The sequence below is a fragment of the Conger conger genome, chromosome 1 (assembly GCF_963514075.1).
Source record: "Conger conger chromosome 1, fConCon1.1, whole genome shotgun sequence".
NCBI lineage: Eukaryota > Metazoa > Chordata > Actinopteri > Anguilliformes > Congridae > Conger > Conger conger.
Window position 1 is genome coordinate 80,391,099 of NC_083760.1, and position 17,154 is coordinate 80,408,252.

At 41.5% G+C, this 17,154-nt stretch overlaps 1 protein-coding gene across 1 annotated transcript; it reads left to right on the top strand.

Annotated features, from left to right (window-relative positions):
* LOC133135332 (NXPE family member 3-like) lies at nucleotides 1-8,859 on the top strand. Its single transcript, XM_061252296.1, has 5 exons — nucleotides 1-189; nucleotides 975-1,131; nucleotides 1,742-1,933; nucleotides 7,253-7,590; nucleotides 8,290-8,859. The coding sequence occupies exons 1-5, from the start codon at nucleotides 1-3 to the stop codon at nucleotides 8,485-8,487; spliced, it is 1,074 nt and encodes a 357-aa protein (XP_061108280.1). The 3' UTR covers nucleotides 8,488-8,859.
* The last annotated feature ends 8,295 nt before the right edge of the window (nucleotides 8,860-17,154 follow it).

Below are 17,154 nucleotides of genomic sequence, written 5' to 3' on the forward strand. Positions count from 1 at the left end.
ATGGCCCCAGATGAGGTGCACCAAAGCACTGCTCCATCCACCACATATTTCCACATTCCCGGGCTGGGGAAGAGCTACAAGGTAGGGGAGGAGCTACGTGTCACTGTGGTGGCCAGGGATTTCCACCAGAAGCCCAAGCAATATGGAGGTGACTACTTCCAGGCTAAACTTTTCTCATCCAAACTGAAGGTAATCTTGATTCCATCCCTTGTTCAGGTCACGTGTCCTCTTTTTTTCCAGTCTGTACCTTTATTCTTGCAAAAAAACGTCATATACAGTATGTATGGCAGGCATACAAAAAAGTACATTTTTTTGTCATGTCCATTCCCTGTGCCCATTGTTTTTCCCTTTTCTCTGTGCTTCTCTCTGTGTTTCTCTGTCTTTTTCAGTGTAAGCCCCTAGCGTTTTGCCTATTGTTACCCTATGTGCTCTCCGTAGTCTGTAATATCGTGTCTCCACCTCCCACCCGTTATATGTATTTCCTTCCTGTCATTCTGCTATGCCTCTCACCTGTTGCTTGTTGTCTGTTAATCAATGTTGTATTTAAGCCTGTCCTTTTCGGTTCTAGTTGGTAGTTCATCTTTTCCAGTTTCAGAGTATGCTATTGTTTATCGCCTTCCCCCCAGTTCTAGCCTATATTGTTCTGATCTGTTTTTCCCAGCCTGTTTGTCTGTGCATTCTTTTTGGATTTTCTGTTTTTTTGATTCTCTGCCTGGTTTTGGTTTCGTATTTGTACCTTCGCTTGTTTGGTTACCGGTTTTTGAACTTTTTTTTGATCTGATTCCCCTCTATGTACCTGTCTGCCTGGTTTTTGGATTACGTACTTGGTCTGCCCCGCGTTAATAAGCCTGCTTTTTTCATGTTATCCCTGAGTCTACTCTTGGTTCCTTGGTTCCTGGTTCTGGTTCATGACCATTTTTATTGCATGGTGTGTTCTAAAGACCATTTTCTGCTCCTTTTATTTTTTGGTCCAGGCTAGTGTGTTTGGGGAGGTGACAGATCTGGAGAATGGGTCCTACTCAGTGCACTTTCTCCTGCCCTGGTCTGGGGAGGCTCGGGTAGCTGTACGCCTGATCCACTCTAGCGAGGCTGTGCAGGTCCTGAAACAACTCCGGAAGTATCAGTCTGTTCGTGGGAACAGGTCTCAATGGGGAAAAGCTTAAAGAGACGATGGAGTGCAATTCAAAGTGGGATGGGGCTGGTCTGGAACGTATGCAGAAGAGTAACTGCTGTGAGTATCCAGACCAAAAAGCAGGAGAGGTGTGGTTGTGCAAGAGGTCTACCATGTGATGGGGGGCGACAGGGCGAAGCTTGGGACTCTGCAAAAAAAGCTTGTGGACAAGTAAGAAAAAGTGGGGGCTTGAGGGTGGGTTATCTTATAAAGTAGTTCAAATAAGGAGGGATTTTGCTGATTAACTGTGAATATTGTCTAATTGTGAATATATATAGATATTTAATTCTTGTGCACCTTCCCTTCCACAGCAAATTTACCAATCAATGGATTAAAGGGAAGAACAACAAAATTACAATTAATCCCTCCAATACAACTGTTGGTATGTATGCATTGTCATTGATATCGCATTGAATATGAGCACCTGTTTCAGCTCTGATGAGCATTGCCTAATTGAATATAGCCACTTCAATGTAATGAATTTGAGCATTGCTATTGCTGTGCTAATATGTATAGCTAGAGTAGCTTGCTTCAGAATTTAAGGTTTATTCTTCCCTGGGTCTGTTTCAGGTGCAACAGAGAGATGCAGACCTGGGCTGCAAATCCCAGTCCCAGCTGGGTTCTACATGAGGGACGTGTGGACCTCTCTGGTCTGCACCACCGGCCATTTTAATGCTCCCAAAATTACAGAGAGAGAGCTCTTCATGATGGGAGACTCCACCATGAGGCAGTGGTACCATTATCTTGGAAGTTCTGTGCCCAGTAAGATATCTTCCTTCCTGCTACCTTCTAGGATAGGAATGGTTAACATTGATTATTCTTGATTAATATTTTTAAATTGTCATTGAAGCACACAGACACACATCATGTATTCATATAAATCTTATGTGAAATGGGCTGGTGTTGGGCGTTCTCTTTTAGGTACATTTTTGCATACATGCTCATAACCATAGTTTAACCATGCTCAATCCATGTTTGTAGATCTGTTTTTTGTTGTGATGAGTGGCGGTACCAGAACAATTTGTATGGTGAAAAGAGATAATATTGTATGTAGAATTCATATCTCAGAAAACATGCATGGACCACTATCAGCAAAACATCTCCAAAATGTCAATGACCCACCACCATATTTGACAGTAGGTATTGTCGTGAGCCCGGACCCCGTGCCGAACTCAGACCTCACGTTCCCACGAGCAGTACCTCGCAAGGAGGTGTCTCTTTTCCTTTAAGTACTTTCAAACGTCCTGGAGAACTGGTTCTACTGAACTTCCAGCCCAGTCTCGAAGTGAAGTGGTGTGATGCAACGCTGTTATATGATCTCCTGTCTTCACTGTATTCCTCTAAAAGACCCTTTCTCAGATATGATTATAGTTTATTATACTTTATTATAATCAACAGAATAGAGTTATACAGCTCACAGGTTAAATATCATCTTTCAGTTTGCTAATCACATACATTGCTTTATATTCTTTACGTATACCGGTGCATTTACTTGATTCACATAAGGTTTATATAACCCCTTTTGCTCTTTCTAATTCACCTTTCCACCAGATGTTATTGTCAAGATACACCCTTCAAATATCCATCCTCTTTGGCCTTTACCTTATCCTATAGCTCCCTCTTCTGGGAGATAAACGTAACTATTCCTAGAATATTATGGGCACGAACACCCTAAAACTTCTCTACTTTTTTCCTCCATTATATAGTATCTTACTGAAAAATAAAAGACATAAAAATGAAAGGAAACTTATAATGTTGAACTTCTATGTGCTACTTTTCCTACTTTTACAAGTAATATAGATTATAATTACCACTCAAGCTTGATTATAGTTGTTCTGCATTGCTCTTTCTTCAACAGCCCGTAGATATCTTGTTAAGTGAAATTCTAAGAGGCTTTTCTAACGTCTAAAAGCTCACTCCTTATATATCCTTCAACTTGTATATAAGTGTACTTGTTTTGGTAAGACATTCATCCCGAAATATCCCCATTATACCGAGTGGGAAAACACTATCTCTTATGCAACTTTTTTAATGAGCCTATTCATCACTGTTATCTGTTTCACTGTCATAGTCTCTCCTTGACTCTCTCCACACTTTGACTTCATACAAGCCAGCAGTAAGTGCCTTCCACCATCTCAATACACTCTTCAGGTGCTCTTTCTTGTGTCGCCTTAAGGGATCTACAAAGGACATCCAACTAATAGCCGAGTGTAATTCATCACCCAACTCCTCTACAGTCAGTCCTTTGAATCTATCCAATAAATGATCAGTGCTATAATCAGGGAGGCCCTTAAAGCCTCTTAATCTTCTTTCGGTATTAACATCCCTCCCTTTTTCCTTATCTTTCCTACATTTTTCCATCTCCTCATACTCTTTTATTTCCCAATCATCTATATTGTTTTCCTCATCTTTTTGCTTTAACCAGGCATTATGCTCCTCTCCTGTAGGAGCAAGCCCACACTTCTCAACCAAGAATGTTATTGTACATTCATGTTACGCATGGCCTCAGTCAGACCTTTAGCCTTGCTCCTTAGTACCCTAAATCTAAGTCCTCCGACTTCAGACTCCTCTGCTGACAAGAAGGGCTGCACATTATCTCTGAACCACATATTTTTCCTCTTACAGGCGTGTTTACTACCACCTCAATGGCGTGTGCGAGGGGTTAACAATCTATTCCTGCCTAACCCATCCCTGTCAATCTCTCATCAGGCGGGCCCAAGGCCAGGTCCTCGACAGTATGAGGTGCTTCTCCTTGTATACAGGGTGGCCTGTAGCATAGTGGTTAAGGTACATGACTGGGACCTGCAAGGTCAGTGGTTTTATTGTAACTTTGGCTGATTAAACAGACGGAGGTCGATAGCCAGCAAACAGAATGGGCAGGGATGAGGCTGTTCATTGTTAAGTGTCAATACACCAGTAAACAGATATATCTGGGATAATCACAAATGAAGTCGAGGTCATAGGCAAAGGGTCGGTAGCTATCGGGCAGCCAAAACAAAAACAGAATCCAAAAACAAAAGTCAAAAAGCCAAAATGGGTCGATTAATTGCGGTTCAAAACAAAACAGACGGGTAAAGCAAAATGCAGAAGTCGGCGACAAAACTGGACGTAACAGAAATCAATCAGATATAAACACTGGCGACTATGGTATTAACGCATAACAATCTTAAAGCCACACAAACCTCTTCTTACAGATATCATGACCTAAAATGAAACGCCAGTAGCAATTCTTTCATGGAACACAGCCATACTTCTTATTTTTCTTATCAAGGGTGCCAATGATTTTGAAGCTGACTTTATATTTATACATACAATAAAATGGCATATATTTATTAAAATAGCCAAAATTGTTCAGCTTCAGTCACTTGGAGGGACCAAGATCCACCAAGGAGGCAACACCACAGGATGTGGTGTTCGGCTTCAGACCTGGCCACTCGACGGAGACTGCACTCCTCTCTGTCAACGAGTCCCTTCAGGCTGAACAAGCAACCTCTCTCTCCTCTGTCCTGATCCTTCTTGACCTCTCTGCGGTGTTCGACACGGTCAACCACTCCATCCTCTTAGCCTCCCTGGCATCTACAGGGATCTGTGGCACAGCCTTAGAGTGGATCCAATCTTATCTCTCTGGCCGGTCCTCCCAGGTGTCCTGGCCTGGAGGAGTGTCAACCCCTCGCCGCCTTGTTACAGGAGTCCCCCAGGGCTCAGTCCTCGGACCCCTCCTCCATCTACACAAGATCCCTTGGCCCCATTATCTCTGCTCATGGCATCTCCTATTATTGTTATGCCGATGACACCCAACTCTTTCTCTCCTTCCCCCCATCAGACACACAGGTCTCTACCCGTATCTCCGCCTGCCTGAGAGACATCCAGAGCTGGATGGGCAACCACCATCTAAAGCTCAACCCAGATAAGACAGAGTTAATCTTCATCCCTGCTTTAACCTCTCCCTTCTCTGATTTCTCCATCTCACTAGGGGATACCACAGTGACCTCATCCCCTAGTGCAAGAAACCTTGGAGTGGTGATGGACAACAGGCTATCCTTCTCCAAGAACATCGCTACGCTGACCCGGGCGTGCAGGTTCTTCTTGTACAACATCCGGAGAATCCGACCCTTTCTCACCACATACTCCACTCAACTCCACCTACTCTTGTTCAAGCGATGGTCCTGTCCCGCCTGGACTATTGCAATTCTCTGCTGGCTGGCCTTCCAGCATCTGCCATCAGACCCCTACAACTCATCCAGAATGCTGCAGCCCGTCTGGTATTCAATGTTCCCAGACATTCACATGTCACCCCCCTGCTCAGCAACCTCCACTGGCTGCCTCTTATGGCTCGCATCAAATTTAAAACTTTGGTGCTCGCATACCAGGCAGTTAAAGGATCAGCCCCTGTGTATATTCAATCCCTTATCAAGACCTATACACCAACGAGACCCCTCCGTTCTGCCACTTCATGCCGCCTGGCGCCTCCCCCTCGCCACACCTGCACTTCACGCTCACGACTGCTGTCTGTCCTGGTCCCACAGTGGTGGAATGACCTCCCGGTGGATGTCAGAACGGCAGAGTCTCTGACCTCCTTCAAGCGCAGACTGAACACCCATCTCTTCAGCTTACACCTTTCCCTCCCCAACTCACAATCACCGTAATTAGCCTTAGACCGTAATGGCACTTATGTATAGATATTGTTACTTGTGTAGGTATTGTTGTTTTTATTGGCTGTTGTATTGTTGTATTCTAGCTGCCAACTGTGGTATGCTACTTTGAAAGTTGATTGTACTCTTCAAGGGTTCTGAATTTCTGTATGTGTACACTAGGACTCGGAACTGTACTGTCCTCTCAGGTCCACTTTTGCACTTGTTCTTGTGTTTGACTTGCACTTTGTTGTACGTCGCTCTGGATAAGAACATCTGCTAAATGCCACATAATGTAATGTAATGTAATGTTCACACAGCACACCATCTATATGAATGCAGTTTCTAAATTCATGAAATGAACCATGCCACACTACCTCAAAATCACAAGAGCGCAATCATAATTAGTCAATAAGAGGACACCAGGTGTGAGCAATCTTCCCTACAGTCTTCCAATCAACACCAAATACCATAGCATGCATACACGATCCATACAAATATTTTCAGACTGCTTTTAAGTCACTTCTATCTTTAGAGCAGTTGTGGAGACATTTTTCTTAAAAACATTTTCCTAAATTGTGGTAGGGTAGATTTGTTACAGGGCAGGTCATCTAAGTTACCAGTGTTTCAAACAATACTAGCTTTACTGGTTGTTACTTTACTATTAAAGATATGTGCAAATTCCTCATACTTTGAGGCAGAAGCTTGGCTGAGAATGTCAGCGATTGGCCTGGGATTTGACTATTTGTAAACAGTACAGTAGAGTTGGATCTCTGCAATGATCTTTGAAAAGTGGGCTCTTTCAGTGCGTACATGATTATTAAAGTTAGTAATGCATTCCTTGAGAACCTCTGAATCTGATTGTTCTCCAGTTTCCTTCTACATAATCGCTTCAGCTCATAGATCATGTTTTTTTACCCATGGTGTCACTTTATCACAGTGTCTTTTTAAACTTTGGTTAACATGTTACTTGAATTGCTATTAAAGGCACCAACCATTTCCTTTTTCAAGCAGTACATACTGTAGATCAGGCATTTAGCAGAACATCTAAGTACACACAGTAATGGTCAGAAACATTGTCAATGCACATCTTTCTGAAGTCAACTATATTTCCATTGATGATGGGTCACTTCGGTGACATGTTGAACTTATTCTAAGCTGCCTAATAGATTCATATATTCCTTAGCCTTGGAGTCAGCACTATTACATTACATTACATTAATGGCATTTGGCAGACGCTCTTATCCACAGTGACGTACAACAAAGTGCATACCCATAACAAGGGATAAGTGCACTGAAAGACCCTAGAGGGAAGTACAATTTCAACTATTATTAATGTGAATATTGATGTCCCCTTTTAAAATGATCATCCTATACAAGCATCAATGTCACTGTAACAAGTCATGAGTAGTAATCAAATCTGATCTACTGACTTTTCCTTTCTCCACAGGCATGAAATACATCAACCTTCACTCCACTGAACAGGCAGGTCCTCTCTTGGCGGTGGATGTGGAAAATAACATAGTCTTGCATTGGAGGGCTCATGGCACACCACTGCGCTCTAAAGCGGCCCCATTTGTTGACTGGCACTACATCAGCAATGCGATTGACAGTATAGCAGGCGGGTCCCGCAAGGTCATCATCTTCAACATTTGGGTGCACTTCACAACTCACCCACTTGAGTATTACATCCGTCGAGTGGCAAGGATTCGGCAAGCTGTTATTGCACTGCTGAAGCGGGCACCAGATACGATTGTCGCCATCAAGTCTGCTAACACTGGCTCAAAGGTATTGAGTGAAAATGATTGTATGTTTGGTCAACTGTAGTGCTGGTTGTTGAGGTGAAAAGAGATGGGGTGGAAAATTTTATAGACCATTGGTCTCAATCAAGATAAATTAATGAAAACAGGTTGAGGCCAATGCTTTAAGAGACGTTAAGCAAATGGCATGGCCTACTGGGTCAAGAGATCTAAATGTAATTGAGCATTCATATTCTATTCTGGACTTTTTTCTGACATATTTGTGTCATGGCAGTTCATTTAATTTTTTCCTGGTAGTGGTGTTATATTATGCTGCAGAATTCCACATGCTGGTGCGTGTCATTACGTAAACTAGTCATTCTATCCAAATGTGTTTGCCAAACAAAGCAGCTCCATCATGCCTCAACCAACCCAACAAAATAGGAGGGTCAAAATCAGAATGAAAAATGTACCTTACCAAAGGCAATTTAAAAAGACTCAATGCCTCCCTCACAAAGACATAGGAATGTGCCCTGTTTCAGAATGAGTCTTTTTGAATGTTCCCAAGTAAAGTACATCCATCCATCCATCCATCCATTATTTTAACCCGTTTATCCTGAACAGGGTCGCAGGGGGGGGTAAAGTACATTATTCACTAAATTTGCATTTCCATTCATTACACTATGTTTAAAATGTGAATTGGTGATGCTGTGAGTAGTATTTGATTTATATCTCTCTTCTCTTTTAGCAGAATGTCTATGGCAGTGACTGGTTTTCTATACAGTTGGAAACAATATTGAGAACCGCCTTCCAGGGGATTAATGTAGCATTCATAGACGTCTGGCAAATGACATCCTGCCACTACAGTCCAGAAAGTATCCATCCCAACCCAACTGTGATTGGGAATGAGATCAACCTTTTGTTGTCATTCATCTGTCCTGTCTGAATGCCCATTCCCCGTGGTTCTGTTTTGTTATTAAAATATCTTGGTACGTACTGGTGTTCATGATGACGTCTATCTTAACAGATGCTCCAGGACCTTTGGAATTTTTCATATTTACAAAAAAATAAAGGCCACCCATTTGTAAACAAGAATGAACCAATGCTTTAGCCTCCTGGTGTGTAGTGAAGTCCAATTTTCCATAGCATACAACTCACAATGATGGATAAGATGTCTTGCATTTGTATCAAACTTTGGTGTTACACAGTATCTAATGTTTAAAGTGCAGATGCTGATGCTTGCTGTTACTGTTGTGGTTTTCAATCGATGAGATTTCCAGACTTTGTGTAGAATTCTTTTAAGATTTTCAATAAAGAGGATGAGGCAGAATCTTCAGAATATCAGGCTTTATTCTCTAACAGTGATCATAAGCCGTGGTGTCTCTGCTGAGTGACCCAAATCCATGCAGACATAGTTTCACTGCACCTCTATGATTTAGCACTTTTTAATTGTTCATTGTTTGGCACAAATCTTGGCACAAAACTTTCTTCATGCCAAATAGGTGTGGAAGCTGAATATCTGTCAGTCGTCGCCTCAAGTATTAGGCAAATCCATGAATTCATTCTTGCTAGCTCTTTGTGGAACAAGAATAATTATCCATAAGAATGATAAGTCTTCCTACTGTGTATGTAATTGCAGAAGAACTATTCATGCTTCAGCAGTGCAAAACAAGTCATGGTGTTTGATGCAAGTGCACTCGGCTGAATGTAGCACGTCCTACTTATTAAGCTCACACAGAACCCAGCAATTTCACTGCTCATTGTACTTGGATGATGGAGTATGTCAAATAAACTTGAACTTAATCATGCTTGTTAATTCAGCCAAATAGATTCACCTATTTGTTAAGTCCAATGTAATATTGTCAATTAAACAAAATTATTTGATTGGCTATAGGTAAATTTTGAAATAAACTTTTTCCACCAGCTTCTATATGGATTCAGTTTCACCTGAGAATTTCTGAAGTCAGTCGATCATGCTGTTTTTCAGGCTATAGGTTTTTATATCCTATTTAGTTTGCAGGCTAGCCTATTGGCAATTAGATTGCACGATTTAAAATTAAAGTCAAGTCTTGCATTGATAGTGAAATTTGACAAGAGATGCAGACATGAAGGTTACTGTACACGGAGGCACAGACACAAGCCAGACCATGGTGACATTAACTCAGGCGGTAAGAGCATTCGGAGGGTTGCAGATTTGATCCCACCCTGGGTGTGTCGAAGTGTCCCTGAGTGAGACACCTAACCCCCAAATGCTCCTGATGAGCTGGTTGGTGCCTTGCATGGCAGCCAATTGGCGGTGGTGTGTGAATGTGTGTATGAATGGGTGAATGAGAAGCATCAATTCTACAGCACTTTGGACAAAGGCGCTATATACATTCCAACCATTTACCATTAAAAGCATAAACACACACAGTAGTCTACACAACAACACACATTTGCACAATCAAATTATTTCTCTTGAGAATTATTCATTCTCTCTCACCCTTTATCTTATCTATATCTTATCCTTTATACACACTCTCAACAACAGACAGATCTGCCCCTCACAAATGCACACTCACATATACACAAACACACATAAACAATATAGACATGGTGCGTTATGGTCAGCTGCACATGAACAGGCAGTACAATAAAACGCTGTTGCATTACTTTATAATCCATGTGTCACGTTTCAGGTCTGTCTTGCCATGTTTTATGTTTATTCATTTTGTCTTAGTCACGTATTGTCATATCATGTATTATGTTAGTCTAGGTTTGTCATGTCGTTTAGTTTATTTCTTGTAGCGATTTATGTTCTTGTCATGTCTAGTTATGTTTTCGTTACGATTATTTTACCTTGTTATGTTCAGTTGTTATCGTCTTAGTTCGTTTAGTGTTATGTTTTGATTTATGTTTATTGTTACGTAAACTGGTCGTTGTTTAAACATACACTTTTACATGTCTTTCCGCAAACCTTGCATTCCGGCTTTCTCTCTCTCCCTTTCTGTCACTCACACCCTAATTGTTTCTATTTTGTCTATTTACTAAAACTAATGCTAGATCAGGATTGGGTAATACTAACAGACTAATCGTGTGTTCATGTTACCTTACGTTTCCCGTGCATGTCATTTACTAATTTACTAATGCTAGGGCAGGATAGGTTTATTACTAACGATTACTAATTACCTTGTTAAACTTGTCATCCATCGCACCTGTTTTCCATTCCCTTGCTGCTCTCTAACTAATTGTCTACACCTGTCTACACCTGCATTTATAGCCCAGTCGCACTTCTTTTCGTTACGAAATTGTCTGCCTCTTGTCCGTCAAAGCAACGCGTCAGCATTATTACCATTGAGGTCACGGTTTGAGCAAAGCCTGTTTATCGACCACCGTTTATTGATTTCTGTTTCGTTGAACATCGCTTGTTTTTGACTACGTCCTCGCCTACTTTTTTTGTACCTCTGCCTCGCTGTTTTGTCTATGGTTTCGACTTCCGCATCGCCCTCGCCTACGACCCTGCCTGCCGCCCGCCTGTACTTCTGCCCCGCTGACAGCTCTCCTGCTACCGGACCTCCCTGCACGTCTACCGACTACGAGTGTGCCTCTTCCCTCAGCACCGTATTTTCTGATTATTTATTGTTTTATTGGCTGGATCTACGTGTATGGACTTTGCTTGTTTTGACTACGCTCCTGGGATTTGTCCCGTATAAAGCCCTGACGGGACTTTATTTTACTATTGTTTCTGAGTCGTGCATTTTGGGTCCAACCCCCACGCACCCGTCTCACCATGCACCAACAGAACATTTGAAAATGAGACGGCACGTTCATTTGATATGAAAAACATTGTATTGTCATTGTAGGTCGTAAAACCGTTGTGTGGCACCTCTCAGTAAGAGCATAATAAATTATTATTGAATTATAATCAATTATTAAAGGCTGTAAAGGCATCAGCCGCCAATACAAGTAGGTCTATGGTATGTGATAGTAACTCTGTCGCAATATACACTCACCGAGCACGTTATTAGGAACATATTACATTTTTCTTTATTACACCTACTTAATGTGATTATACTCAGCTTATTGTGTGGCAGCAGTGCAATGCATAATCATATACATACGGGGCTTCAGTTAATGTTCAACCATCAGAATGGCGTAAAAATGTGATCGAAGTGACTTTGACCGTCAAATGATTGTTGATGGCACACAGGGTGGTTTGAATATCTGAGAAACGCAAATAACCACACATTACAACTGTGGTATGCAGAAGAGTATCTCGGAACACAACACATCGTAACGCTACGCGGATACGCTACAGCAGTGGAAGAAGTCTAATACCTAATACAGTGCTTACTTGTACTACATGTCCCCCAGTACATGTAGTACACCAACACCTTTAGTAGTGCTAGCAGTGTCTCGTGAACTAAACATTTTCCTTTGAACTAATTCCTTTGAATTTAACGCCGCCTTCAAGCCGTCGCGTCTCATGCTCGTGGCTGTGATTCCGAGGCGCCCGGGTTGGTTTATAGTACTGTAATAAACTTTGTTAGGTGTTTTAAGGATAGCGTAATGCTGCCACCACCTTTGGTATACCGGTCTGGTCCGGTGTCAGAGGAATGAGAACGTTCACAGACTGTTACGGTACAAAAGATCCAAGTTTTATTTAGGTACCATTCATTAAAACATCACCCAGCAATATGTCCCCAAAACGGTCGACCCTCAGCACTTAGATGGCCCCCCCACTTCCCTAATAGATACGGCACTGCAACTCAAGTGAATTAGAAAGCTTGGCAAACACACGGCACAGTATAAAGCACCGCAACCCACTGCACACTAAGAAAACGGTATGGAAAATGCACAGCACTCTAATAAGGACCATTACAAACTATAGGTCAGTCAAACCACGCAGTATGAAAAAATACACAGCCCTTATAAAAGGGCCCCTAGAGCTAGGCCGGTCAACACCCACTTTCACCCATAGAAGGGTGCAGAGGACCCCTCTAGTCACTAATGTTGCCTCCGGGGGCTCTTGGCAAGGTGATGAGCATTGGGTTAAAATACTGTAAATATCTAGAGATACATGATATAGACTTAAGACGAAAAACACTGACAAGACAACACTGAACATGAAAGTCTCTAGAGCGTTTTAAATCTTAACTCGCCCCGGGCCGACGAGACCGCCCCCCCCCCCCCCCCCTTGCATCTTGCAATGCCCATTCAAGATGCAGCTCAATTTGTAATTAACATTTTTATGTGTAGGAAAATGTATAGGCTATATTTTAAAAACATGAAACTGCATGGCCTTGGCTTATTTTATGTGTGGGACATGTAAAAGAACATATTGGCTGTGACCGAAATGGCTCACTTGTAAACTAGATTGGCCGGCCTATCATCGGATAATCTGTAATTCCTTTGTAATTCATAAACGAAAAAACGGTACATTTGTTTCAAAAGCAAAAACGTATGCCTTTAGACAGTGCAATGTAAAATCCAAGTAAGCACTTTATTAGGTATTAGACTTTTCTTCTTCTACTGCTGTAGTGTATCCGCGTAGCGTTACGATGTGTTGTGTGTTCCGAGATGCTCTTCTGCATACCACTGTTGTAATGTGTGGTTATTTGCCTTTCTGAAATATTCAAACCACCCTGTCTGCCATCAACAATCATTTCACGGTCAAGGTCACTTAGATCACATTCTTACCCCATTCTGATGGTTGAACATTAACCAAAGCCCCGTATGTACATGATTATGCATTGCACTGCTGCCACACAATTGGCTGAGTAGATAATCACATTAATAAGTAGGTGTAATAAAGAAAAATGTAATGTGTTCCTAATAACGTGCTCAGTGAGTGTATATTGCGAAACATAGACGGACAGACAGACAGACAAGGCTACGTTACTGTCACAGACCATAGACCTACTTGTATTGGCGGCTGTGATGATGATGAATAAAGGGTGAGAGAGAATGAATAATTCTCAAGAGAGAAACAATTTGTGTGAATGTGTGTTGTTGTGTAGACTACTCTGTGTGTGTGTGTGTGGATGCTTTTAATGGTAAATGGTTGGAATGTATAACGCCTTTGTCCAAAGTGCTGTAGAATTGATGCTTCTCATTCACCCATTCATACACACATTCACACACCACCGGCGATTGGCTGCCATGCAAGGCACCAACCAGCTCATCAGGAGCAATTGGGGGTTAGGTGTCTCACTCAGGGACACTTCGACACACCCAGAAAGACAGGAAATTCACAGAAGCACCAAGAACATTACCTTGACCTATACACTGACAAGGCTTCCAACACACAATGCATTAATACCTGCTATGAGTACTGTAACTATGGTGGTCTACAAACAACATGTACCACTGGGCAGGCTGCTGAGGATTCAATCAAATATTCTCTCTTGAATGTGACAGTGATATTTTCCTGTCTTTTTCCAGTTTTGCCAATCATTATCTCTTCTTTAAAACTTAGTTTGTGTTGAATAGTATACTATACTGTGAGACAGAACAAGTTGGGTCAAAGGGAAATGGTCATTCAGACAGGACAGATGAATGACAACAATAGGTTGATCTCATTCCCAATGACAGTTGGGTTGGGATGGATACTTTCTTTACTGTAGTGGCAGGATGTCATTTGCCAGACGTCTATGAACACTACATTAATCCCATGGAAGGCGGTTCTCAATATTATGTCCAACTGTATTGAAAACCAGTCAGAGCTGTACACATTCTGCCAAAAGGGAAGAGAGATATTCATCAAATGCTACTCACAACGTCACCAATTCACATTTTAAGTATAGTGTAATGAACAGAAAATGACAATACAGGTGAGGGAAACAGAGCTAAAAATGATAAAAATTAAAATGATAATTTAGTGAAAAATTTACCTTTTCTGGGAACCTTCAAAAAGACTCTGAAACAGGGCACATTCCTATGTCTCTGTGAGGGAGACCTTAAGTCTTTTTAAAGTGCCCTTGGTAAGGGACATTTTTCATTCTGATTTTAATCCTCCTAATTTGTTGGGTTGGTTGAGGCATGATGGAGCTACTTTATGTTTGGCAAACACATTTGAATTGAATGATTAGGTTACGTAATGACACACACCAGCATGTGGAATTCTGCAGCATAATATAACATCTTGATTGAGACCAATGGTTTATAAAGGGACGATTTCAACTCCGCTCAACAAATGGCACTACAGATGACCAAACATACAATCATTTTTGCTCAATACCTTGAGTGTTGTGGTGTTGGCAGACTTGATTATGACAGTCGTATCTGGTGCCCGCTTCAGCAGTGCAATAACAGCTTGCCGAATCCTTGCCACTCGACGGATGTAATACTCAAGCGGGTGAGTTGTGAAGTGCGCCCAAATGTTGAAGATGATGACCTTGCGGGACCCGCCTGCTATACTGTCAATCTCATTGCTGATATAGTGCAAGTCAACAAATGGGGCCGCTTTAGAGCGCAGTGGTGTGCCATGAGCCCTCCAATGCAAGACTATGTTATTTTCCACATCCACCGCCAAGAGAGGACCTGTCTGTTCAGCGGAGTGAAGGTTGATGTATTTCATGCCTGGGGAGAAAGGAAAAGTCAGTAGATGAAATCTGATTACTACTCATGACTTGTTACAGTGAGATTGATGCTTGTATAGGATGATAATTTTAAAAGTGGACATCAATATTCACATTAATAATAGTGCTGACTGTTCAGCGGAGTGAAGGTTGATGTATTTCATGCCTGGGGAGAAAGGAAAAGTCAGATTAGTTTTAATTACTACTTATGACTTGTTACAATGAGATTGATGCAAGGACTCTATTAGGCAGCTTAGAATGAGTTCAACATGACTTTCACAAGGATTATGCATCGGCAATGTTCCTGGCCATTACTGTGTGTACTTGGATGTTCTGCTAAATTCCACTAGTAACCAAAAAGAAAGCAATTCAAAGGCAAAAATTAAATGCTACAGCAGAACAAGTCTTCGGAGCTTGTGAAATCCTCTGACCTACAGCATGTATGAATAACTGCTTGATAAATTAAGTGGTTGATGCCTTTAATAGCAATTTAAGTAACATGTTGAACAAAGTCACCCCAGTCAAGTTTAAAACGAAGCTCTGTGATAAAGTGACACCATGGATAAAAAACACGATCAAAGAGCTAACTAACTTTAATAATGGTGTATGCCCTGAAAGAAGAGTGAGACGGGTGCGTGGGGGGTTTGGACCCAAAATGTACGACTCAGAAACAATGGTGTAGTAAAGTCCCGTCAGGGACTTATTCGGGGAATATCCAGAGAGCGTAGTCAAAAACAAGCAATGTTCGTACACGTAAAATCCAGCCAAAAAAACCCCAAAAAACTCAGCACCGAGGGAGAAGGCAGTCTCGTAATCGGTACACATGCAAGAAGTCCAGGAGCCAGGAAAGCTGTCAGCGGGGCAGAAGTACAGGTGGGTGGTATGCAGGCCCAGGGTCGATGCCGGCGCAAGAGTCAAGACTGAAGTCTGCTCCGCGGGGCAAAAGCACAAAAACAGCAGGCAAAGTCGTGGTACAACACAGAAGTCAATAATCTATGGTCAATAAACAGGCTTGGCTCGTAAAAGGCAGACAATGGCTAGACAAACCCACTCAAAAAGTGCACTGACGAACAGGGGTGCAACAATTTCGCAAAGAAAGGACATGAAACTGAGCTTTATATGCAGGTGTAGACAGGTGTAGACAATTAGCTTGAGAGCAGCATGAGAATAGAAAATCAGGTGTGGAGGATTGACAATTTGACAAGGTAATTAGTAATTGTTAGTAATAAACCTATCCTGCTCTAGCGTTAGTAAATTAGTAAATTACATGAACAAGAAACATAAGGTAACATGAACACATGGTTAGAATGTTAGTATTACCCAATCCTGATCTAAAGTTAGTAGATTAGTAAGAAGACAAGGGAAATTGAAACAATTAGGGTGTGAGTGACAGAAAGGGAGAGAGAGAAAACAGGAATGCAAGATTTGCAGAAAGACACAAAAAGGTGTATGCTAATCAATGAACAGTACATAACATGAAACAAACATAAATCATGACATAACAAGTTCGCAAAATTATGACAATAAACTATATAACAAGACATGGCAAGACTAAGAAATAAATGGTAACATGAACTAAACATGAAACATAACATGACATGACAATGAAACGTAACAAGAAATAAAACATAAAAACGTGGCGAGACTAGACTAACATAATACGTGACATGACAAAAACGTAACTAACACCATGACTAAACATAAAACATGACATGAAAGGCATGAAACGTGACAAAGAGTCCACTTTTCAAAGATCATTGCAGAGATACAACTCCACTGTACTGTTTACAAATAGTCTAATCCTAGGCCAGTCTCTGACATTCTCAGCCAAGCTTCTGCCTCAAAGTATAAGGAATTTGCACATATCTTTAATAGTAAAGTAAGAACCAGTAAAGCTAGTATTGTTAGGAACACTGGTAACTTAGATTACCTGTCCTGTAACAAGTCTACCCTACCACATTTTAGAAATTATGAATTTAAGAAAAATGTCTCCACAACTGCTCTAAAGCACTCACAGTCTGAAAATATTTGTATGAATCGGGTATGAATCCTCC

Excerpts from the sequence above, each read along its gene's own strand:
- LOC133135332 (XM_061252296.1), top strand. The coding sequence starts at position 1 with ATGGCCCCAGATGAGGTGCACCAAAGCACTGCTCCATCCACCACATAT. Across the intron at positions 1,132-1,741 it reads CCGGAAGTATCAGTCTGTTC|GTGCAACAGAGAGATGCAGA; the intron begins GTGGGAACAGGT and ends GGTCTGTTTCAG. Across the intron at positions 7,591-8,289 it reads CTGCTAACACTGGCTCAAAG|CAGAATGTCTATGGCAGTGA; the intron begins GTATTGAGTGAA and ends CTTCTCTTTTAG.